General features: G+C 42.9%; 1 protein-coding gene across 5 annotated transcripts in view; it reads left to right on the forward strand.

Moving 5' to 3' along the window:
- Positions 1–26,383, forward strand: part of TEAD1 (TEA domain transcription factor 1) — a 252,229-nt gene that overhangs the window by 200,911 nt on the left and 24,935 nt on the right. For all 5 annotated transcript variants that reach the window (XM_054699377.1, XM_037522685.2, XM_037522686.2 and 2 more), the window contains one exon: positions 12,679–12,852. In XM_054699377.1, the coding sequence (XP_054555352.1) occupies positions 12,679–12,852 (174 nt within the window). The remainder of the gene's footprint in view (positions 1–12,678; positions 12,853–26,383) is intronic.

Consider the following 26,383-nt stretch of genomic DNA (forward strand, 5'->3'; position numbering starts at 1 on the left):
CCCAGAGATCTGTCATGCACCTTCAGGATTATGCTTAATAATCTGAACAGTTCAACTGGATTTGGCCTTTTACTGATGAATGAAAAGACTTGGCTTTATAGATTGGACTCCAACACATGACTTCAAAGGCCCTGAAGTGAATGGAGGGCCTGGTGTGAGTCAATACACTTGGGCCTCTTAAGAAAATAATTCTATTTTAGGGATGTGTATTGGGGACTGAGAGGAGTTGGAATTCATTTAACAAATACTTTTTAAGCACTTACTACGTGCCAACCACTGTTTCAGATGTTCGGGATGCAACAGCACAGGAAACTAAGCTCTCTTGGAGCTTCCCATGCTGCTGGAAAAGACAAATCATACACACACATACACATACACATGCACACACACACACTGCCTCAGGTGATACTAAATGCTTACATAGACTAACAGTCCTTCACAGTTGAAAATTACTTGTTCTTCAAAGAAATGTAATTTCAGAAAATACTACCTCCTAATGTACAATAGATGTTTCTGACTTGCATTATGATTTTAAATTATGTCTATCAGATAATGCCAACCAAAACTGTATCACTATTGTGAAATTATTATAATGTCGGCCTCAGTTATTGATACAGCTTCTAATATTCATAGATCACAAAGACTCATTTTGCAATGAGTCACAAATGAGTTCAGTGTATACAAATGAATACAAGGCAGGTTATGAGTGGCATATGTTTTTGATTTTAGTGGAAGTGTGAGGACCTGAGAATGGTTCTTGTGCTGGAGAAAGTAGGATGATCCTTGGGGGGCAGGGGAGAGAGGGCAGGTATTGACTAATTGAAACAGGAGAATTAGCAAAATTTAAAGCATTGCAATAATGTCTCAAGCACCACCATCATAAGTTTTATACAGCTGAGCTTTATTTCATGTGTGCTGTCTGTAAGGAGCTGTTAGAGTCAGCATGTAATGGTGCTGCAGGACCAAGGGTACATGGAAAAACCTGTAGCCTGTGAATGGTTTCTTTGGCTCTCATACCTTTTGTGGCTTTTCATGCTTTAATTTTACTATATTTTTGTACCAAATACAGGAAAAATTAAAGCCTTCTAAAATAAATCCAACCAGTACATTTAAACAAATTTAGTTATACTATGTTTCAATTTAACATCAAACATGAAACATGTTAATGTCATAAAGAAGCCAAAAAATGACAAATAATGAAAGGTCCATAAACAAATTTAACTTGCATTCAGTCTCAAGTCTTTGCCTACATTTAAATTTAGGTGCACATTTCTCCTTCTTTCTTTGTAATGACTGAGGCTCATTTGAATCTTGGTGTGATAGGTGGTGCTAACAAAAACCAAAAGCAAGTTAATGAGCTGGGTGTGGTGCTAACTAGTTTCACTAGTGATTTCTTTCATCCTTATCACAGCCCTGTGAGGAAGGCAATTCTACTCCCTACTCTGTAGAAGGGGCTTGGAGAGGCTTCCATACAATGACTGTGGCCAGCTTTGAACCCTCCTCTGCCTGTACTATCTCCCCAGCAGAGATAAGGCACCACACACTTGGGTGGTAGCAAAGCCAAGGGGAGAACCTAGTTGGCCCAGTCTTTGCACCAGTGACTCTTTTTACCAGCTACTCTGCAAACTTACTCTAGCTTACTACCTAAGTCACAATGGTGACCTCTGAAGACTTCTTCCAAACTCTGCCTCCCCCAGCAATAATAGTAGCCCCAGGAGTGCCAACATTATGCATTTTCTTGATCCTGTGATGCATTCGTGGTGTTAAATAGCCAGCAGAAGTTAGAAGTGGAATTCGAATCTAGGTCTGCTGGCTCCACATCCCAAATTGTGACCAAAGACTGCAGCATCCCCTTGTATCAGTTAAGTGGCCTGATTTTGAAGTCTAAGCCGGTATAAGCTAAAGGACAACTAATCTGGAGGTTGAGCGCCCCCTGCTGGCCCTGCACTATGTAAACCAGCTGCCAGCATTTCCTCAAGTCGGTGGTTGTTTATATTGGAGAACTAGCAAGTCAGTCCCTCTGTTACCTTTGGCTCCATTAGGAGTTGAGAGAAAAACAGCAGAGGGTGAAGAAAGGAAGGAAGAATCTGAAAAACAGAGACTATTTTAGAAGTGGTTAGTAATGCTGGAAAATACACTTTCTACACAATTTCAATGTTGCATATCAAAGGGCTTCAAGTGTTAAGTGCAAGATCCTCTACCCAGGGTGGGCTATTTAAAAGGGCTTCTCCTAAAATCAGAGCCCAATTCTTGGAGTTATGCAACTGCTTCTTCAGACAGAGGAAAACCTGGACTTGGTGAGCTGTAAACTGAATCCTGTGCTGTGTGGGGAGTGGTTTTCCTGATAAAGCCTAGCGGAATTCCTCCACCCCCACCCTGGGACATGGCAGGTTCCTCCTCCAACCCCCCACCCAGCTCTTCAGCCACATCCTGCTCCACAGCTGGCAAACCCTAACCAGGTCAGATCTCTCAGGAACCCAGTGAGTTTAGTTGAAAGCCTGTCATGATCTGATTGCCGGGACCAGCAGGCGTTTGAGCAGCAAGAGTATATGTGAGGGTTTACTTGGAAAGGAGTTACACATCAAGAGAACGGGAAAGTTTTGGGTTTTGGGGGGTGGGGGGGAAAGGGCTGGGGCACAGAGATGATTCTCTAGATTGTAAAGAATCATTGTCTTGTGGAAGAAAATAGGTAAGTTCCATGATGTAGTACCTGATTCAGCTCACCATAGGAAAAGCCGTCACATATTACAGCATTTGCGATGATTACGTGCATTTAGGGAGCTGTGTTATGAGTGAGCTGTATGGCCAGCATTTTGACACAGATTCTGTTCTTACATCCAGTCCATCAGTAAAGGAACGGCTGCTCAGAGATATGAGCATATCCGCCTCCAGGAAGTGGCTATGCCAGGGTTTGTCTCCAACCTCTTTTCTTAACCATTTCACTGTATTTTTGAACAAATAAAGGAAATACTGAAATGTGAAAAGTCTGAACTCCCCAAGCTCAGGCTTGGGTATATCAGGGCCCTTCACCACGGGGAGAGTTGGCCAGGATTTCCTCTGATCTCCTTTTGCAATCTCTTGTTCAGTGGCTCTTCTCAAGGGGCTGGAGAAGCAAGAACTATTCCCACCTGGATTATAGACTGTGTCTTCCATTTTGCACCAGTGGCAATGTGTTCTTGTTAATGGAACGAGAAGGCCGTTGTCTGAGTTCTTAACTGCTGTGCAAGATTTGGGGCAAACCGCTGACTCCATTCTGAACAGTGAGCAGGATAGGCCTCTCTCACTGTGTCACTGGAGTACAGTTAGGGATCTCCCTGGATATATTGAGCTCTCCAGAAGTGTTTGAACTCAGAATGTCTTGTTGCAATATAGCAGCAAATTGGGCCAGGGTAGTAGTAGGAGGCAGAGTTAGAAGGATCTGTTTACCAGGTGTTTGGACTCCGTTGATATTCAAGTGGGAGCCAGAATACTTTTTTATTTTTTCACTAGGTAGTAAATTTACATGGTCAAAAATCTACAAGCATGTAAGCGAAACAAGTCAGAAGGAGAAAGAAAAAAACGAGGATGATCTCATATGTGGAATATAGAGAAACCTACCAAAGGGTCAGTCAAAACCAGACAAATAATAAACTCTTAATATCTGACTACAAAACTGAGTCAACCGGAAGGGATGGAAGGATGGCAAGGTGAGAGGGAGGGAGCCCAGTGGAACATGCTAGGATTGTGGGCAGGGTACGCAAATATACATTTGTAGATGTTTGAATCTGTAATCCCAAAGATCGAACAGTGGCAACTAACCTTACCTCAATAAACATAATTTGAGAAAAAAAATCTGCAAGCATCAAAGAATGAAGGATGACTTGCCTTCTAATATCTTTCCCACCCAAATAGGTAACCACTGTTACTACTCTCTCTTTTTTTAAAGATTTATTTATTTATGCATACAAGAGCTGGAGTGCAGGCCAGAGGTGGGGGGGGGGTGGAGGGGTGAGAGGATTTACTGGAGACAGAGTGGGGAACAGAACAGGCAGACTGACTGAAATACACTGCCGAGGGGAACAGCAGGCGAGACTGGAGAGGTCTGATATGCCATATGGGTCACTTCCCTGGCCGGGGATCGAACTCATGCTACAGTGGCAGCAGATAGCTTCATGCTAACACTTAATCCCTTGCGCCAGCAAGGAGGCCCCTGTTACTACTTTCTTATGACTCTTTCCAGAGATTTCCATACAAACAGCATAATATGAATGTATATATCCTCTACCACCTCCACCTCTACCCCTTTTAAAAAGATTTGACCCTGATGTGTGTGTTTCAGGAAGGTGCAACTATAGCAGGTTAGAGGATGAGCATAGGGGCCGCAGAAGGGCATGGGCTGTGGCCAAGGGAATAGAAAATAAGGACTCGCCAAAGGGAGAGGCATCATATTGATAAAACTAGAAGGCCTTGGGGGTTCGTTACCTGTGGTGGGAAGTCTGAGTTTTTGAGACTGAGAATGGTGATAGAATTTGAGAAGTCATCGATCAGAAAAGGAGCAGGGTTGCTCAGAACTCCTTTTGTGATAATGCTCTTTCTTTTTGTCCTCAAAATAAATGTGTTGAAATGCGTATTGGAAACAGGCTTGAGAGTTAGTCTCATCAGTAGCAGGACTTGCATATTTGAATATCTTCTGAGTCTAGAGTCCATGGTTTGTGGAATTTGGGGAAGGTGGCAGCAGAAACTAACATTTTGGGAGATTTTATCATGTACTAAGAGCTTTCCCATGTATTGTCTCTTAGTGTGTGAGAGAATGACGCTTACCCCACTATCTGGGGGAGGCGATAGACTGGGGCAGGCCTGGACTTGCTGCTGTTCCACAGGTGGCAGCCAGAGCAGGAGGGTGATAGGGACATTTGGAGAAGAAAAGTAAAGACATTAGATTTAACTTCTAAGGGAGGGGCAAAGTCTTGAAGGGTGCCCCAGCTTGGATGGTGGTCAGTCCACTGCCAGGAAAACAAAAGGTATAGCTGCCTGTTGGGTCCTGGTCCCTTACTTTTCTTCTCAGAGACTGAAGTAGCCTAAAATGAGGGACCTCCTGGATATGGGGGAGTGAGTCAGCCACTTTCAGAACCTGAGGGAGCCCCAGGACTCTCTAGGGGAGCCTGCACCCAAGTCCTCAGGTACATCCTATAGATAACCTTGTTCTTTTCCCATAAAGGCAGTTGGTCAAATGTGAGCCCAAGAGTGATTCAGTTTTCATATCTATTTAGTATCTTTCAAAGGCCTAAGTTCACAGCTTAATTAAAATTCCTTTGTCAGACCACAGCTCCTGACTTTGGTTTGGAAAACATGACCAGTGTGGCTCTATGGAAATTGGACATTGATGAGGCCTGGGGCAGAACGAAGGGTAACTGGATTATGTAGGGGTTAGATTAGAGAAATAAGCAAATCAGAAGCACAGTATAAATTCCAGGCAGTCTGGAGGATCCTTGCCTGTATCCTAAACAGGGTGGGGAAAGGCCGGATTTCTCTGCAGAAGCTTCCAAGCCTGTAGTGAGTGCTAAGGCAGTTCCTGCCTCTGAAAGTGGGGTCATATATTCATGAGAGATAGCTCTCTAGGCAGATGTAGTTTCTGGCCTTAGGAGCCTGCTCTCCCTGAGTTCAGGACTCACTTAGGGACGTCGTGATAGAAGCCTGCATACCAACTTCTATGCATCTCCCCTTTTCGTGCAGAGCTTCCCTCTTGTTTTATTGAACCTTCACAATGATCTCTAGAGATGAGTAGGTCAGGAAAGGTGAGGAAGCTAAGGCCCAGAAAGGTTAGGTAGCTTCATTCTGGCCACACAGTTCAAACCCTGCAGGGCCTGGGTTCTGTCTCTTGTGTTGCCAGTGGAGCCGTACGTGCTTCATTAAGCACGTTCAGCATTCCGCCTTCTCAGAGGAAGGCTGCACAGCTGCTCTGATGGCTGGTGGGCCCAGTGCTGTGCTTCTCCCAGGTTTTCCCTGGTGTTTCAGCAAGTGTGGCCTTCCAGGAGGACGTGGGAGATGGAGTGTCTTCCAGCAGTGGAGGTGGTAGCTCACTGTGGCCTGGTGTGGTTTTTCCCACTCTATCAGCTCACCCACACCCAGTCGCACCCTCTTATAGCAGCCGTGGGTGGTTTACTCTCAGTGTCTGAGCTGCTCTGGATACTCACCCTCTTTCTTCATTACCATTTGGGGATGAGGCAATTGAAAGCATCTGGAAATCTGGTTTTACAGAAGTTTCACGGAGGCCCCAGCCAGGCTCCATCTGCTTTCCTTGGCAGGTCGGCACCCTACCCGCCCGCCTTCCTGGTTGCTTGCTGTCCCTGCACTCAGCTGGTGGGCCCTTACAGCTGCACTTCCGTGGGAAGGCACACTTCTTTCTAAGAAAACACAGACCCTCTGTGGAGACTGTGGTGAAGTGGGAGGCTGAAGTGAGGGCACTGCATCCTGGTGTGACCTCTGGGAAGGAAGGACTTACTCCCTTTTTCTTGTTTTCAATGATGCTTCTTTATGGGAAGAGTATAGGAGAGGGTGTGAGCCAGCACCTGAGGCCAACTCGCCAGAATGGCCAGTGTGTCTTCGGTAAGCTAGCTGAGGACATTGCTCACTTCAGATGTGTATTCTCTGGGCCTACTTGGAGCTTTAGCCCACACATGCCTCTCTCTTCCCCATCATAAGCGCTAAATATGGAGGTCACTTTCCTTGACTTGGCCACACAGCCTCAGGCCCCAGGGAGCATCCCAAATGGCCCCAGCTGCCCTGGGCCTGTTCTGGATACTGAGTCTGGCTGTGACAGGAAGCAAATGTAGGTGATCTATCCTTGTTCTGTTCTTGCTTATACATTAGCATCCCTTGACATGAGTTATTTGTCTTGGTTTCTTTAAATTCCTAAGTGGATTATAATTTTTCTCTTGGTATTGTTTGACAGCAGTCATTTTTCAAGGTTTTACTACGTTCTTCAAATACTTGGAATTTTTGGACAAGTTTAGGAAAAGACCGCCATCTTCAGTTCAGTCAGTGTAGTGCAGTGCCGGTGCGTGTTGGAGAGAGCAGTGGAAAGGGCTTTGCCTTATTTTTTCATTAAAAAAGAATTGCCTCATCAGGATCTCTAGACTAGATTGTATTAGAATCCTTTAGGAAAATGAGAAAAGAAGGAAAAGAAAACCTCAGCAGCCACTTCTGGCCACTTCTATTTCATCTTCATGGTGGTCAACCTCCCTACTGCCCAAGCCCCACTTGCAAAGTCAGACATTGGTATTTCAGAGCATGGACAATGACTGCCTGAAGGAGATTCTGGAACCAGGTCATTCAGGGCCCCAAGTGCACATCACCATGTCCTTCACCCTCTCCCTTCCAGTAGTTACTAGAACTGTCAAAACAGAAAAGATTATCCCCACGGCGTCTGGCATTTTCCTTTCTGGATTTCTCCTTTAAGTTTCAGTATTTCCATTTCATTGCTGTCAGAGGGATAGTCTCAATTTCACATTATCTTGTCCAAAGCATAGAATCATGATTATTTGTGGAAATGATCATTGATCACAGCAATAATAATAGCAACTTGAAGGCTAGACATATTATCTATTTTCCACATACTATCTCATTTAATCTTTGTGACATCCTGGAAGTGTAGGTTCTGCTGTGCTGCCTGCATGAGGGGTGTGGAAACTGCAGCAGAGTGGCTGGAATGGTCTGTCCCAGATGACTCAGCTAGGACGTGGCGCCAGGGCCAGGATTCAGACCCAGACCCCGTCTGACTCCAGAGTCCCTGTGCTCCTCCCTCCTCTCTGCAGCCTCCTAAGTCGCCAAGAGAGAAGGACAGCCAAGGACTAGGGAGAAAGTGACTTCTTAGAATAATGTTGGGACAGGAGGAAAGTACCTTGTTAACCCCCCAGGGTAGCTAAATAACCCTTCACAAGTAACATTTTTGAGGGTATTTTTAGGATTAAATTTACCTTTATAATCTTTTGTAACTGCGCTGAAGAATAACTGAGGGATTATAACAATAAAAGGAGAAAGCGAGCATTTTCCCAAATCAGAACAGAAGTCTGTGTGTTACGTGCTGTCAGGCGCTGTGAGCTGCGGGATAGACTTGAGCCAGCTGGGATTCTGCTGGTGCAGCATGTCTTTTTGGTGAGCCCTGCAGGCAGATAAGGATCCTAGCTTCTGACGCTCAGTTGTCCTGAGTATTGGAGCAAAAGGAAAGCTCTGTGATCTGACTGAAGTTCCTTTTGAGCCCAGGGAACTTGTGGCCAACTGGAATAATAAACACTGTGAAGCACACTCTTAATATTTTGGTTTCCCTTTATGGTTCTTTTCCTCCTTCAAAAAAACTCCATGATGTTTCAGTATAGTTTTTGATCGGCTGTTTATTTAATTTAATAAAAACATTTGCTTCATTTATAAGCCAAACTGAGCCATGTGGGGAGTCCCATGTCTCCCTACCTCCCAGTCCCACTTTTTAGTGACAGCTGCTTACAGCCCTCTCATCCATTTCTTCGTATATTACTTGCTTATTTCTAAATAACAGGCTTTTCCTCTCTTTCTCTGTCCATCACTTTTACAGCATTATCTATTGACTTCTGACTATGGAAGATCAGGACTTCGCTCTCTAAATTTAGCTCATGTGCCCCGTTTCCTGCCAGCCTGCCCTCCCACCCACTCCCCAGGTGTTTATAGCACAATATTTGTTTCAGCTAATATTTATTATTTATGTTACAGACCTGTGGACATTTCTCGTATGGCATGATTAATACAGTTTATATTAGAAAGAGTTTCTTGATTGTAAAACATTGGCTTTTTCTAGACTCTGTCATAGCATCTTTTTTTCCCTTGTTTACTTTTTGTATACCTGCACAAGCACCTCAGGCTTTCTAACAGAACTCTCCTGCTCTTCTGCAGATGGACACATCAATCAGGGAACCCTCAGGTCCACTGTCCCCTGGGTGACACCCCTCCAGGAGCCCTTCTGCTCCTCATCTTCTCTGGTCTGGCAGTTGTCCAGGTCAGTGGCCCAATTCTCTTCCAGGCCAGGGCCCCATCTCCCTCTTTTTTAATATATTTCCTCATTTTTGTAAGAAGGTATCCACCTATAGCTACCTGAGATGAGTTGCAGGGAAGCTCAGTTTTCTGGAACCTTATAACTGAGTGTGTTCTACTTTCACCTGGGAGAGAGACCTGGGTTTTCCCCTTAGATCTGTGAACTTGATTCACATTTTTAAGGTGAATTCCTTATATATTCTCCATGCTAATGAATAACACTGGATGTTAATTGTCGAAGAATAAGGTCATCCATATAAAATGAGCAGACAAATGATGATTGAAGTCATGGGATATACAGGAGACGTGATAACAACTGTCCTTAATCCCTGTCTTCTCTATTAGAATCTCCTAGACTATTGGTTTATGGCATCCCTGTGCCTAGCCCAGGGTCTGTCAGATAATAAACTCTAGGTGCACTGCCTTGTTCCACTGAAATCCACAAAAGAAATATGCAGGATTTTATCTATGAGGCAGACACCCTTCCCTGAGGTCATTACCGATAAGTTAATAATCAGCATATCTACTGAGTGCTGGCTTGGCTTTTTGTAATTGAACAAACCAATGTTAATGTGGTTTCAATAGTGTGGTAATTTAGTCTTAGGCTTTGGTGTACATGGTTCATTAGGACTCACCCTGTTTCTTTTCTATATTCCCCAAATACTTGGAATTTTTAGTGATTACTCTTTTGCAAATATTTGTTTTGCGACCTATAGAGAAGAATTGCCCTTTTTTGGTTTTGTGTTTCACCTTCAGTTTTGGGGAACCACCTTTGCTGGAAAGAAAGGATTTATCTGGTAGGAGGAAGGGAAGTAATTATCTACCCGGGCCCTTTTCCCTTTTCAGGAGAACTGGCAGGATAGGAAGAAAACCAAATGGTTTTCAAGAGTTTTAATTTCATTAAAACTTGAACCCAAACATATCAGGTAGACTTCTGTTTTTCATTCTCCTGGATTTGGGGCAGAGGGTTTCCTGACTCCCCAAGTTGAATGAAGGGGAGAGGGAGGTTTGTCTCGACTCTGTGGTCTCCAGGACGCCTTCGCTGGCCCTTTGTATACTTAGAAACAAAGTCACCTCTTGGCAGGAGTGGAGGCGCTCAGATGCCAGCAACCAGACTTCGGTTTCAGGTCACCAGCTTTGGAGCAGTACCCAATTTCCTTTGGCAAAGACAACCTGCCCCTTCTCAGTCCATTTCAGTCACTTGGGCACAAAGGTAACATCCTCAAAATAGACACCTTTGAAGACTCTCTCTGACACATCTGTGAATCATTACGTTTGTCCCGAGTTCTAGTTTTTTAGAATTTTGAAAATGGTATTGAGCTTTCAAATCAACTTTAAGAAAAAGTTCAGGGCCTCCCCTGGTGGCGCAACGGTTGAATGCTGGGCTGCAAAGCTGCCCACAGTCTCTGCAGCGCCGGTTCTATCCCCGGACGCTGGTGAGGGTCCCACATGGTGCAACAGACCTCTCCTGCCGTGTCCACTGCTCCCCTCAGCAGTGTAGTTCATCAGTCCACCTGTTCTGTTCCCCACTCTGGCTCTGGTGAATTCTCTCACCCTCCCGCGCTTCTGACTGTACCCAGTGCTTGTATAAATAAGTGAATGAATCTTTAAAAAAAAAAAAAAAAGTTCATGGGTGTTAGAAGGGTCTCGGTATTTTCTTCTGGAGGACAGTGTGGTTACTCTTTGCAGCAAATGCATGGACTGTGGTATGGACAGATCCAAGTTTTATTCTTAACCCCAAGGACTATTCCTTGAAGTGTGACCTCCGGCAAGTCTATTCATCTCTAAACTTCTATTTCCTCACCTATAAAATGATTGCTATGAGGCAGGGACTACCTGAGGTCAAATATGTGGGAAACACATTGCACCTGTACTGAATGGATACAGGTTCTTCTCCCCTTGAGGCACAGGTGAGAGTCTGTACCCCAAGAAGTTTATTTGGAGTGAAACGTGATCAAGGATTTGAGCAGTCACACGACTTCACCACTTGTTCCCAGCACTTGCCTTACTTTTGTTTATGTTTTCTTTGCTAGGCAGGAGAGATAGCTAAAGCCAGAAAGTTCTTTTCCTTGTACCCCAGGATTAGTTTACCTCAAACAATAATAAGCCATAACAATAATAATCTTCACAACTATGATTTATCAAACTTTTCTTCAATGCTGGGCCCTGAATCAAGCACCTCTGTGCATTACTTCCTTTAATCTTCAGCCATGTTCTGTATTACCTGTTTTATGTCCCCATTAGACATGAGAAAATTGAGAAGTCAGGTCAGGTCTGAATGCAGACCTTCCATGCTTTGCACGCAACACCTTGCTTTTCAGCTGTATATCCAAGGCCCTCCCCCATTGCAGTATGATAAGTCTTACCCTCCATTTCCTTCCACTGTGATCCCTGAGTTCCAATAGCACGGTGTAGGAGCCTTTTGATGTTAGGAGCAGAAAGAGTTCAAGTCACACCCCAACTCAGCCCTGAACCTTCAGCCCACTGGAGTTGGAAGAGTCCAGAAAGGGGTACTCAGCAGACAGGCTCATTCAGTCCACAGGTGTACCCAAGGCTCTGCTAATGTTTTGTACTTTCCTATAAACTCCCTGTCTGGTGGCACAGAAACAGTACCTCCCAGGGCCTGATAGGACTGGGAGCTTAACTGCAAGCAACAGGAGTTGATGGATGGACAGATGGAGCTCTTTATGTGAATGAGAGACCTATCTTCCTTTTTTTTTTTTTTGTATCAGCCCCTTGTAGCCTTGTGCAGGCATACCTCATTTTATTATGTTTGGCAGAAATCACACTTTTTACAAATGGAAGGTTCGTAAATCTAACACTGTCATTTTTCCAACAAATCAGATGATGATTAGCATTTTTTTAGCAATGAAATTTTTTTTAATTAAAGTATGTGTTTATTTTGGTGTTTTTAAGACATAATGCTATTGCACACTTAGTAGACTGCAGGATAGTATAAATGTAACCTTTATATGTGCTAGAAAAAAAAATTGTGTGACTCACTTTATTGCAATATTTACTTTGTTGTGGTAGTCTTGGAACCAGATCTGCACTATCTCTAAGATGTGCCTGTCCCTGGACGCCTCTCCATGGTCTTTACCCCAACTTTGCACTGACAGCCACAGGCTGACCAGCCCTGATGAAGAAATTTTAGATTGGTAGCTTAGGGGACTGGTGAGATCAAGACTCAGCACTCTTAGACCTGCTGGAACAAGTCAGTGGAAGGCAAGTGCTTCCTGGGTGGTGATGACATTAACTCACCACACACAAACTTCTGATTGGGCTGGTTCCGCTGTACATGATGGGCTCCAAAGTGTACTGCGGTCATGTTCCGTTAAGTCAGGTAAAACTGATTGAGACAATTGTTTTTTGCTTTGAGTAATTTAAACAGTTGTTTACTACTGTGTCTACAAAAAGCCTTTTTTAAGCACTTGGGAAAATACATGCCCTTGTTAATAAAAGATATGATTGTTTTAACCCTAAACTATGCCTGTTTTTCTGAACATCTTCAATTTTTCAAAGTGTTGAAGGCCTGTTTCTGGAGTTTCGAGACTACTGCCCCTTGTCCAGTTCAGGACGGTCGATTCCCAGGTTGATCAAGGGGTTTGTAATGGGACTGTTTTTGTTGGTTTCTTACAGTACAACAAACACCTCTTCGTGCACATTGGGCATGCCAACCATTCTTACAGTGACCCATTGCTCGAATCAGTGGACATTCGTCAGATTTATGACAAATTTCCTGAAAAGAAAGGTGGCTTAAAGGAACTGTTTGGAAAGGGTCCTCAAAATGCCTTCTTCCTCGTAAAATTCTGGGTGAGTAAGACGTTGCTGTGATTTTGATGGGTTTTGTCCGAATGGTCGCGTCCTGTACGTGAGCACGCAGCACCACAGCCAACCGGGCACTCAGCCGGCTGCACCCTCATGCGCACCCACTGGATCGCCAGGGGACCACAGACTCACCTGTGGGGGGTCCCCATGCTGGCCTGCAGCCTCTCTGGGCCTCCCGGCTCACTCATGCAGTGACAAGAGGCTTCACAGATGCTGCCTTCACAATGGAAAATGCACGGCACTCATCCCTCTTTGTCTCTTCTCACTCCATTGAGCACAGCGACCTCTGAATTCCACTGGCACATCACACCAGATATATGGCAAAGATAGATAGGGCTGGGATGAAGATGAAGTGACATCTTCAAATTTTATAAGTGACAGGGAGAATGCAAATGTCTTTGCTCTCTGTTTGCCACACTTACGCTCTAAAACAACAAGGAACACCCCACACCACCCCCACCCCAGCTGCCCGGGCTTGCTGATGCCCCAAGGCCTCCTGGGGGAGCTTTGCTATTCCTTCTCTGCCAGTCGGGCTGGAGTCAGGGGACTGCTAAGGGGTCAGGCTTTAAAGTGGCCATATAGCTAATGTGTGTGTGTTGGGGTGTTAGGGGAGCGTAGGAGAACTCATGCGCTGCTCACACTGAGGATTTATAATTTCTCATTCTGTCCAAGAATTAAAAAAAAAAATTGCTTCAGATGTCTGTGTTCCTTAGCAAGGTATCAGAGACCCTAAATGATGCAGATTCCCAGGTGTTCATGCTTTCCACCCTGTGCCCAGCTTTGTGTGTGTCTAGATGTGCTTTTTTCCCCTTTCCTCTTCTCCCAACATGCCAGCTTCTCCTTCTTTTGAGACGGTGGTGCCTTTATTACAGTCCCTTCCTCACCGAAATGGCCCATTGATTTTCCTCTTACTCCCGTCGCATTTTGCAGTTAATCAGTTCCCGTGCTGTGTTATAATTATTTGGATATGTGCTCCACTCCTCTCTGGACTCTGACTGCCTCCAGGGGACCTTATTCATAGAAGTGGCTCCATTTACTGAATACCCGCTGTGGGCTGGGAGCTGCACTAATGCTTCACATGCATTTCATCCAGTCCTCGTGGTGTTAAGTGGAATTTGCTTCAAGTCCAACTAAGAAACAGACACTGAGAGATAGACAGGACAGGCCCCAGAGGTTGGGGACCTGGGGCCTGACATCAGATCAGTTGGACTTAATGCCTGTGCTCTGGTTCCCAACTGCATCGTGCCCGGTGCGTCCTGGCCTTGGGGTCTGTCAACCCTGCTCTCCATATTTCTAAAACTAAGCAAATAAGTGCCTTCCTTAAAAAACCCAACAATTAGGGAAACAAATGGATGAATGAAGGAAAAATTCATATTTCAAATTCACTGGGAGGAAATTTGCATATGATTTTGGTTTCTTTCTATTTACTTTTTTTTCATTTTTCATGCTTCTGTTTTGAATATGATTATGGAAGTAGCCTCCTACTTGTATTAATGTCTGGGGGATCAGTAATGCATGTGAACAGCCTGACAAAGCATTAACTCAGTGACTGCCAACTAGTGTTCTAAATGGTGACTGGGTATCACTTACTGTGTGGTGACACAAGGATTTTGCAGGTGTATCTTTCCAGGAACCCCTGCATTGTTCCTCAGTATCCTTTCAGTGGGTTGACAAAGTCAGACTGTTTTTCACTCTGACTCAGGAACATTGTCTGCCTTTTGCGCTCTTCTGATCTGCTCACTGATGTTGAGTTCAGAAGTGATGAGGCACAACTGCTGACCTCAGTTTAAAAATTAAAAGACCCACCACTTACACCAAGAGCACCCTTTGTGAATTTTATCACATCTTGAACCTAAAGTACTGGTTGAAAATAAATCCAGTGAGCCTGAATCAAAGAAAACAACTGACAATCTTTGTTGCCCAAGTACAATTTAAACTTTCAAATAAAAATAAGAATTTTGGAAAATTGTATCCACTCTGGTGAATGTCACAGCTTCCCAGTGCTTAAAAGACTGTTCAGACGAGATCTACATGTGATCTCATGATTTTTTTGATTTTGTGCAAAATAGCCAATAGATTTTAATGTAGCAGAGAATGAAAAGTTCATTGATGGAAGGTTCAGATTCCATACAGTAACCTCTAAGGAACTACCACTTAATCAACTTTGGGTGGTGTATGAAAGAAAAGTGACCACACTTAGCTAAAGAGCCTATAAAAAGTACTCTTTCCTTTTCCTGTTACATGTTTATGCAAGACTGGATTTTCTTCATCTGCTTTAACCAATATATCATCATAAATTGAATGTTGAGACAGGTATGAGAATCTAGGTATTTCCCATTAAGCCACACATTAAGTAGATTTGCAAAATGTAAAACAGCACTACTCACTGAATTTTTTTTTTTTTTTGGCTTTGAAAATATGGGTGTGTCTTAAGTTTTAAAAAAAGATGTATGTTAACAGGTAATGACCTTGTTATTATTTATAAATGGGGTAATAGATATCTTCAATTTCTAATACAGAACATTTAGATAAGTAAGACCCAGAGAAATAAAAAGCACTTTGAGGTTCTCCATAAATTTTAAAAGTTGAAAGGGGTCCTGAGATCAAAAAGTGTGAGAGCTGCTATTGTGAAGGATATAAAAAGAAACTATTCTACTCAAGCCTATTAAAATTAATCAGAAATTATGGGATTTGATGAAAAGAAACCCTTGTCAGAAATTTCAAATTAACAGTATAGATTTTTACTGATAAGATTTCTTATAATTAGTATATCACTTGAATATAAGTATAATGGAAAGTGCTTAGAAAGGTGTTTTTGTTTTCTCATCTAAAATTACCCTTGTTTTACTCAGTGAGTGATTTTAATAAACATTCCCAGCCATGGGCCCTTCAGTATTGAATCCCCAAATAATGAGGTCTAGATTGCAGATGTTTAGAGTGTGGTGACTGGTTTGAGATGTGCAAATTTAGAAATAATTACCCTGAGATCAGATAATAGTTTACTAAATTAAGACTCAGAATTAAAATTGAGCACTTCTAGGAATATGATAGAAGACATCAGTCCTTCAGAATAATTGTTAAGAATACTTAACCTTCATAAAGAAATTCTGTCATAATGATGTTAAAATAATGAAGAAAACAATTTGAATTAGGTTTACCACTTGCTGCAATTTGAAATCCCTTTGGCTTCCTCTAATGACTCAGTAAGAATGATATTCTGCACATAGAATTCTACACAGATATTTTATACATAGAATATCTGTCCTTGGATATCAGTGGGTGTTTCTTAAGTACATTTAACACTCCCTTTAAAATACTTTTTAGGGCCTCCCCGGTGGCGCAGCGGTTGAGCGCTGGGTTGCGAAGCTGCCCGCGGCCTCTGCGGCGCCGGTTCGATCCCCGGCTGCTCCCCGGCCACCGGAGGAGGGTCCCACATGGCGAGCAGACCTCTCCTGCCGCCCGCTGCTCCCCTCAGCAGTGTGCTTCGGTCCTTCTGCCTGCTCTGCTCCCCGCTCTGGCTCTGGTGAATTCTCTCACCCTCCCGTGCTTCTGACTGTACCCAGTGCATGTATAAACGAAACAAACAAACAAATAAATAATAAATAAATAAAAACATGCCTCTATAAAAAAAAAAATAAAATACTTTTTAATAATTTTTTAGCAAATTTCTTCAGCAGATTTTATTTTTGTGTGAATTCATTGAATTTCAATAGAGATTCCATATCCTGTCCCTTCCTTTTTCCTTCCTTTTTCTTTCTCAAATATGTCATTTTTCCCTCCAATACATAATTCTTAATTCATTCCTAAATGCACCAATGTGAAGTAACCAAATGTAGTACTACTATTTGTGTTGTTTAAATCAAGGAATGCATTAAATCAGATACCCTGCTTTTTTCCCCCTTATCAAGCACCCTTCTGTACAGCCATATGTCATTATATATCTAATTACCATTTTTAATAACTGCAGGATATCTTATTTACTCAGTATACCATAACTTAACCATTCTTATCTTATTAGATGCTGATAATATGGCTTTTAATATGTATGTATGTGTGTAGGTCTGTATGTTTGTGTACATATATAAATAACCAAGCTGCTTTCAGAAATAGTCAAAAAAGTTATCTTCACTAGCCTTGTCCCTGGCACTATTTCCTCAATTCCTTTTTTTTTTTAAGATTTATTTTTATTTATTTATGCATTCAAGAATTGGGGTAGGCCAGAGGTGCAGGGGGTGAGAGATTCACCAGAGAGAGAGTGGGGAGTAGAACAGGTGGATCTACTGAAATACACTGCTAAGGGGAGCAGCAGGTGAGACAGGAGAGGTCTGCTGTGCCATGTGGGTTAGTTCCCTGGCCAAGGATTGAACTCATGCTGCAGTGGCTGGTGATAGCTTGATAGTGCTGAGACTTTAAACCCTGCGCCCACCATACTATTGACATCATGAGCCCCTTGGCCCCCCAATACAGACAAGTGAGTCATAATGTGGTTATTATTGCTCCTCTTGGTGGCTCCAACCTGTGTAGAGGGATCTCACTGTCTCTTTGTCACTTTAGTAATTTACATCAATGTTACTGTACACTACTGTTGCAAACATTAGCTTAAATTTGAATGCCTAACTAAAACATCTCTTAAAAATTTCGGTTTGATGCAGCATAGACATCGTTATGATTGAGGAGGCACATGGCACCAGATTTGTGTGTGAGGCCAGAATTTGGCATGGGCAGATAACCATATACTTTTCTGCCATATAAAACAATTCTCAGGAGCTGTGTGGGCCCTCAGGAGGGAAGATGTCTGCCCATCAGTGGACAGAACTCTGCTTCGTTTCAGCCCTATAATTCATACAGATGGGTTGCCAGTGATATGACAGACAAACAACTCATTTGAAATAAAATGCCATCTGTCTTGGAATTGATCATAGAATTCCTAAAGTTAGAAGAGTTGTTTGTGATTCAGTCAAGTGTCGTGAAAGACAAAAGCCATGTACAGCTTGCAGGTAATTTTCAGGAGCAGTTAATTTCTAGCCACATATAGTTTCTTAAGGAAGTAAACAAAATTATAGATTTAACCAAATAAGAAATGCAGGCAAAAAACTGTTCAAAAGAATCATTAGTATGAAGAGGCTCACTCTCAAACTTTGATTGGAATAATAAAGAAGAAACTTACATGAAAATGAAATTGTATGGCCATGTATCCTGTTGTTAACAATTTTTATATATGCTTAATATCATATCTTACTTTCTTTCCAATCCTTATTAAATGATTGCTATGTAAGAGACCAGAATATATGTTGTTGCTCTATGGTTGTTCATAATATTTTGCTTTCAGAAATTTGTGGAATTATGATCATGCAGTGTATCAATTAGCAATAAGTTCATGTTAATTCAACTTGTTTTCTTAGTCTATTTTTCTGGGAGAAAAAAAGGCTAGATTTACTATCCAGAGCAGATGCATGAAGATTTTACAAAACAGAAAGGAAAGGAAGTTATCTGGGAAAAGGGCAGCCTTTAAAAGATGCTTTTATCTTGGTAGGGATAAAATCACATTTGTGGGACAAAATGATAGTCACTATAAATAAAACCACTGGGCTTCATTTAAGGAGAAGGAACCGGGTGCACGTGTGAGCTGGTCCAGTGGACCCCCTTGGAGTTTCAGCCTGTTTCTAATTGGGTTCTGCGTGATTTGGGTTGGAATTGTAGACTTGAGTCTATCATTTGGAACCAAATGTTCCCGTTGCTATTCATGGAAGAGGAAGTTAGCAAAATGGAATAATTTTCTCCCCACATGTTTAAAACTGCTCTCAGTAAGGAAAGAACCTTTCAGTTCAATAAGTTTTCCATTTTTCTCAACATCTATCTCCTCTCAAAATGTGTGAAGTTCTGAAATTATGAGAGCAGTATCAAGTGATGGAATTAGGAGGAAGATGAGGAACATATGTCGCCATATTTAGAGGTATTTGTGGGTCCTAACATATGAAATTACCTTTGAGTAGACACGATTACATGATGATCTCCCAGGGTCTGTTTTTAAAAAAAAAAAATCAGCTCTGGGTTATCAGACTCTCAAATTTCAGGTAGTGGGACAAGGGAGTCAATAAACTTGCACATTCACCCATTTTAGTTTGATTTCACAAGAAAAATATCTTGTGAAAAATGCCTGCTGGCATGTGTACTCTGCATTGACTGTTGTCTATTATGAATCCTCCTTGTTCTCCCATCCTTGTGTCATAAACAACCTTGCAGGTCACCCTCCAGGAGCAGGGGGCCCCTCTGCAGTCTTTGCTAATACAGTAGTGCAGTGTGTGCAGCGGGTTTCTCAACAGTTGTTTCATTTTTTAATTTGTTGACCGAAAAGTTCTTTTATTCCATTCAGTGCACATAGTGTATTCACCTAGGTCAGGTGCTCTATCGCCACTTAGCCCGCCATGATACCACAGGCAGATGGGTTGGCGTCTGACAGCCCCTGAGTCATCTTCCTCATGGAATTTATCCAAGAGGAAGGAGACCTCAAGACAATCACCCAAAAGCTTTTCTCGGGCCTAGAGTTGTTAGATTCTTAGAGAAATTAGTGTAATATTTGCATTAGTAATAAATACACACTTTGAGTCATGACGAACGCTCACTGAACTCTGCCTTGCTCCTCGGGAGCTGGGAAACAGACATGAGTAAGAGACTCCTGCATGCAGATCTTTGGGTCTGGTGTGGGACGACAGTCACACAGACAGATAAATGACAGCACCGTGGGAGAAGAGCTGTAATGGAAATAGGCAAGCCCAGCAGCAGAGGAGGGCTTTTTGTCTGGGAACGTTCTCACAGGCCTCACAAAGATAAGGCATCTGAACCTAATCATGAAAGAATGGTGCATGGAAGGGAAATGTGCAGAGACAGGGAATTCTACTGGGACATGACACAGGGTCCTCATGGCCACTGAGCCTTACAAAACCTAAAGAATGGTGAGCTATGAGGGTGGAAAATTTGATCCTGGATAACAATCACTATTTAAAAGATCCTTTCTGAATCCCCTAAAAACATAAGGTAAACCTGGACAACCTGGAAATTAGAAGCAGAAGCTCATTCTGCTTTCCCCCAAGCCCTTAATTGCAGCCATATGGGTGTGTGGGTGTGTGTGGGTGGGTGTGTGTGTGTATACTTTTTTTTTTCTTAACCTTGAACTCCTCAGGACACCTAGGCAGGATCTAAATTGGGGGTTTTCTTGACCTCATGGGAGAATCCATCTGACAGCTGTTCCTCTAATGCCTTCTGTCTTGGGTGTTTGGCTCAATGGCTGCTAACAAAACCAAGGTCAGGGGTCCATCCTTTCCTACATGGGACTCTTTAATGCTGCTCCCTCCCGTGGCCTCAGGCTGATGGCTAATGCATTGTCCCACCAAGGACTCAGCAGACCCAAAGTCCAGGGGAAAACAGACAGGGTACACCTGCACTGCCCAGCCTCTGCCGTGCTGATGGAGGCACGATTAACTTCACTCTGAAGCCATCACCTCAACAAAAGCCTGAGAAGGAAAGAAGTGAAGTGGCACAGACTGACTGCTTATTTACACACCCAATTTTGCAAGGGATAAGTGGATTATCTGGACATACTCATCAGCCCCTCAGGGATCTTGGCCTTAGTGATGTGTGAAATCCCTTCTCCCTGTGGAGGTGGAAAGGCAAGGTACATCCTACCCACCCACCCCTCTTTTAATCTACTTGGTAAATTGCAAAAGCAATATAAGCTTATTAAACAGTCCAAGTAATTCTAAAGGATATAGAAGGAAAAGTGAGACTCCCCTTCGGCCACGGACCATTCTGGACTTTGAGATGCATCTATAAGACATTGTGCATATGTGGTTTGTTCCTACCAAAACAGGATTGTACTCCATGTATTACTTGGCAACTTCATTTTTCTCCCCACTTACACTATCTTGCATAAAAGATCTCTTCTTCCAGTGAGAATTTGAGGGTAAATTCCAATTCTTTTTCTTTTTTGGTAAAGATGACTTACTAGTAGAGTTAGAGATACAGCAAATAAAAACACAGCTCACCGAATTAAATTTGAATTTCAGATAAACAAGCAATTTTTTTTTTTTTTTTTTTTTTAGTGTGTGTAGGTCCCATGTGCTATTTGAAATTTAGGGGCATCCAAAAAAGTATCTAAAATTCACATTTAAGTGGGTGTCCTGTGTTTTATGTAATAATTCTACATTTATTAATTAATTGGTTGATTTGTTGTTCTTGTCACATGCAAGACTTTTATGCACAAAATCTCCAAACAAGAACAAGGGCCTGTTTCCTGGTTTGGAAAGGGTGGTCTCAGGGCTGCTATTCACACACCTGATGAATGTGTGTTTAGGGCCAGCTCAGCCAGGCACCCAGTTCTCATTAACAGCCTCCACGGGAAGGAACTGGCCTGTGCAGCTGCTTTGTACTTGGGGCGAGACCTTGGCTCTTTAATCCCTGCTGCTCTGTGAAGGCACCAGTGGCAGTTACCTGAAGTCATGTGGGTGATATTAATTGAATTTTTTTAATGAATGCTGGTATTTGTAGGAATTTGCAATGCAAACAGACAGCCTTTCAAGCAATGCGTATTGTAATTAGAGCAAGTTTTTAAGATTCTTTGAAGTACTAAATGTTTATGAAATTCAAATAAGGGCGCCAATCTGCACAATAAAGGGGCTCTTGGTGGTGTTTTTAAAAATCTATTTTGTAGATGTAAATATATGCCATAATTAGTGGGAAGTAACTTGAAGAGCCTCTGCTGAGTTTATTCCTACTATTCTTATTTAAAACAGCTGCTGTCCCCTTGTGCTGGGCAAGGGCCAGTGGCCCCTTGGGAGCACACGCAGCGACTTGCTTCCCTCTGGGCAGCTCCTTCACTGTCCCCAGTTGTAGGTTGCCTGGCTGGGGAGTTGTCCATGGTCATCCCAGCTCCGTCACCACAGTCCTCAAGATGCCAATAGGGGCTGGCTTCTAAGGCCTTGACCTGGGACAGATGCTCACAAATGAGTCAGGCAGAGGGTTTGGGGGCAGCCAGGATACTGGAGACCCTCCTGCCAGTGCTGCCTCCTGGGGCACTTTTGCCTGAAGGCTCAAAGACCCAGTGCAGAGCGATTATCCTCTGGCGTCTGCAGGAGCAGCTGCAGGGCCCACGCAGCGCCCTGGCTGGCCGAGCCTCTCCATGTGGCAGGCCTGGACAGCCGCCCGCAGCAGGGCCCAGCTCCCAGCTCTGCCTGCCAAGGAGCCAGATGCTGCCATTGGAAAAAATTGCTTCACAATTTGAAATCTTGGTCCTTTGATCATTACTCAGAGAGGATGAAGAGGAGAGGTTCAAAGTGGTGGTTTGAAAACGCCAGCGTCTCCTTACAGCCATCAGTGCCTATTACATTGTCTCATGTCAGGGACAATGCTCTTGATGTTTTCATTTTTGCAACCAAGTAATTCCCACCCAGCCCTTCCAAGCCCTGAGGGTGGGAAGGGAGTGTCCGCTGCCTGATCCTTTCCTGACCCTGTGTCCCTGCCCTCTCCCCTGCCCGTGGGGTTATCTGCTTCCTCTTTGTTCTGGCAGGTTTTTTCCCTCTGAAGACAGTGACAAAGTAATTGTCATCAGCCAAAGGCTGCTTCTACGCTTGGCAACTTCCAGCTCCCTTCCAGGTCCTTCCTCAAGTGGGGCCAGGTTTCCGGAGGCCTGAGGTCTTACTGGACTGGTATCCCAGCCCTAGTCCTCCCCTCAGAGGACTCAGCCCCTGCATCACTGGGCTCCAGGCCTCATTTTTCCTCACCCCTAAAATGGGAAGGATGCTTCTTTGAAGAACTTGCATTTTCAACATATTTTTTTAATTCAAAACTTGAAATCAAAGTTGAACACATTTGTGAGTAATGGGCTCATCGAATGATAGTTAATAAAGGGGAAGTAATCCAAGTCTTGTCTGGGGACTTGAGGTGCAAGAGTAAAGTAATAATATAGGAGAGGGGGGGAGTAGGGAACAACTTGAGAAAGTTTGATATTTCCCTTTTTTGTTCCTTTGCTCTCTGATGCAGTCACCGTTCTCTGCCTCACATTGTAGCCTGCATCTACTTCAACCTTACATTGTTTCCCAGGACTTGCCCGCAATTGCACCTTAAGGTCTTGAATTCTTTCAGTACATATTCATTTATTAATAAAGGTCATTTATTAATGATTACTTTAGTTCCAGGAAAAATTCTATAACATCTCTAATGGTGTATTTTTGGAGAAGATAGTAATTTTATGCCTGTTTGAGCAGGTGTGCTCAGGATGTAACACTTGTTATAGACACAAATCAGAGGAGTTCTCATTTTTCTGTGTGGCAGAAGCCTCTCTAGCATCTCTACCACACATCTGATAAAGGTAGATTGGGGCTCAGACAGGCTCCCTGGTGACCCCCCAGTTAACCAATTGTGGTGTGACTTGTAAGCCTCCTTCTTTATCTCTGTCCTAGTCTATATTTTCAACAAATTAATAGGAATGTGTTGCAGTTCTTTTAATGACCATCACTGGCACAGCCACGCAATCATTTATAGATATATATTTCATATGCATTCTCTCTTCCTGTCACCATGGTAGCCTTTAGAAGCAGGTCTTCTCTGTGGTTAAAATCAGGACAGTGGGTCTCGGAGGAGTGACTGCTGTCCAAGCTATAAGGTGCCTGCGATGAGGAGAATGACAGGTGAGAAGTCAGTTCACAAATAACCTGCACCAGATGGACAAGGTGTAGGAAAATTCCATGTAGAACTTGCATCCTAGGAAGCAGATAGAACCTGCAGAAACTTAAGGGTGAGATAGGGGAAAAATGAAGGTGAATTGCAGAGTTTTCGCACAGAAATATTCTGAGGTCTGTGTAATTCCAGAAGGCAATCTCTGGGTGAAAGTTACTGGTAAGTGGAATCATGCCTTATCCTCGCCCATGGTATTTGTGAGTGTGACAGAGATACCAAAAGGGAAATAAGGGTTGTTAGTCAGCAGGGCATGGTTTATCCAGGTAGGCCCATTGTAAAAACAGGGTTGCTTAAGGTGGAAGAGGGAGGCCGAAGATGAGATACAGGAAATGACAGCTGTCAGTATGAGCTTTGAAAATTGGGTCGGGGGCGGGGGGAGGAGTTAAGCATTAAGGAATGTGGGTAGCCTTGTATAATGCCTCTTTCTGAGTATAAAACTGAGGAAAGGCATTCCTAGGACCTCCAGAAAGGAACGCAGTTCTGTGCACATCTTGGGCTAATCTTTGTAAAGATGCATGTTGGATGGCTGAGCTACGGAAGTGTAAGGCCATAAATGTGTGTTGTTTTAGTCTACTGTGTTAGTGGTAGTTTGTTAAAGCAGCAGTAGAAAACTAATGCAGGGGGAAAAAAAGAACTAAACATTGAGTCTGTCTGGAAGTTAGGAATTACCTGGTTTATGTAGTGCTTTTCCTGTGTCTGAGGATCTTTAGTCAGAAGGCAATGAAGGTAAGGACACTATTGAGAGGATTTCCTCAGTTCATTTGTAAGGTCTCTGTTTCAGGGCAAAATGGGCATCAGAGGTTTCTTGAACAGGCCCGTGCCTTGGGCTTGACCTCTCCAGCCACATTCAAAAGTGTGTTTTTTCTGTTTGTTTTTGACACTTCAGAACCTGACCCATGACCAACTATTTTAGGCTGGCTGTCCCCAAAGGACAGATTATGGTTTGAATTTGGAATCTGTTGGAAGATAAATGCTATATTTTATCTGTTTCTTGGGTTTTTATGTTTATTTGCTTTTAGAAAATGCCCTGTGGTCAGATAGGAGCTGATTAGGCAGAAATAGTTCGTATCTTTGATACTAGCACATTTTTTGTCATTTTCTTGCCTTCAGAACTATATGTAATAGGTTTGCCCTAAGTCTTCAGTTGGGAAAAATGAGTCAGTCGGGTGGGTAATGAACTCAGTGAGAGTCCCACACTCATTTGAGTTTGCATCCTTTGTTGTTGATTTAATGCTAACATACTTTCTTTGATATTACCTTTGCTTTGTGGGATTTCAGTGACCACATTTCTCTCTAGGATCATCTGTAATATCATCAGCTGATAGATGATTATCTTTCACATCAATACCTCCTTTTAGAAAATTCCCAGAGAGGGCCTCCCTGGTGGCGTAAGGAGTTAAGAACCACACTATGAAGCAATTCTCAGCCTCTGCAGCATGAGTTCGATCCCCGCCGGCCAGTGTGCAACCCACATGGTGCAGCAGACCTCTCCTGACTCACCCACTGCTCCCCTCAGCAGTGTTTTTCAGTCTGCCTGTTCTGCTCCCCACTCTGTCTCTGGTGAATCCTCTCACCCACCCCCGCCAACCCCATATCTCTGACCTGTACACTGGCTCTTGTATGCATAAATAAATAAATCTTTAAAAAAAAATTCCTAGAGAGTCGCTGTGATACAGTTAGATAACTGCATGATTATTTCCCATGTCCAAGAGTAATTGCAAAGCAGTTGTAATAGCAGCTTGGTTATTTACTGTTAGTTAGGAAGCCTTTTAAAGTCTGACCAATTAAATTTACACCAACAACATAGTTTTCCCAAACTATTTTTAAAAGGCAAGATAATTAAAAAGACCTCTCTCCCTCTCACCTAAATACCCATGGCTAAGATGCACACAGACCTTAGGATCTAGTAGCTCCATTTCTAGGAACACCCAACAAAAAAGCATAAATATATTTGTCAAAAGGATATTTGAGAATGTCTATAGTAACTCTCTTCATGACAGATCCATCTTAGAAGCATCGCAAATGTCTATCAGTAGAATAACTAGACTGTGGTGTTTTTTGTTCACTGAAACTCTACAATAACAAGGATGAGTAAAAACTACATACAACATATATGTCTCGCAATATAAAGTTGAGCTGATGAAACAAAGGGGTTGCAATGTGATTCCATGAGAAATTTTAAACAGTCAAAATGAATGTGTGGTATTTTAGGGGCCACGTCATCTTTGTGAGGTGCAGGGTGGTTATCAGGAGGAAGCATGGTAGAAAATCATCTGTTCTCCTGCCTCTGGGGCCTGGTTACACAAGTGTGTTCACTTTATGAAAATTATTCAAGCTGTAACTTTGTGATTTGTACTCTGCTGAACTGATGGGTGGACTCTTTTTTTGTGTAAAAAGAGTTAACCTCAACAACATTAAAACTCATAATTTGTTGAGACAGTTTCTGAGGGCAGATTTTCATAATGTACATCCTTTAATACCTTTAATAGCTTCATTTTATAATTCCTGTCATTAAAAGGACAAAGCATTCATTCCCATTCAGGACAGTGGTGAAACAAAGATGAGGCAGTGGGAATGGCCTGGCCTGCCCAGGTGCCTATAATTAGGAAGTTCGTTGTTTGTAGAGGATTTTAGATGACAGAGTCATCTTCATTTTTATTATCACCCTATCCCCACAGTTCTAAACAAGGCTATTGATAAAGTACTTAAAAAAAAAAAAATCTTTCATTGGTCTAAATCCTAAATAATTGGTGAGCTTATTAGTATTATTTTTATTTCATCTATA

The sequence above is a fragment of the Talpa occidentalis genome, unplaced genomic scaffold, assembly GCF_014898055.3.
Source record: "Talpa occidentalis isolate TD23 unplaced genomic scaffold, MPIMG_talOcc4v2.1 talOcc4.3, whole genome shotgun sequence".
Classification (NCBI taxonomy): Eukaryota; Metazoa; Chordata; class Mammalia; order Eulipotyphla; family Talpidae; genus Talpa; species Talpa occidentalis.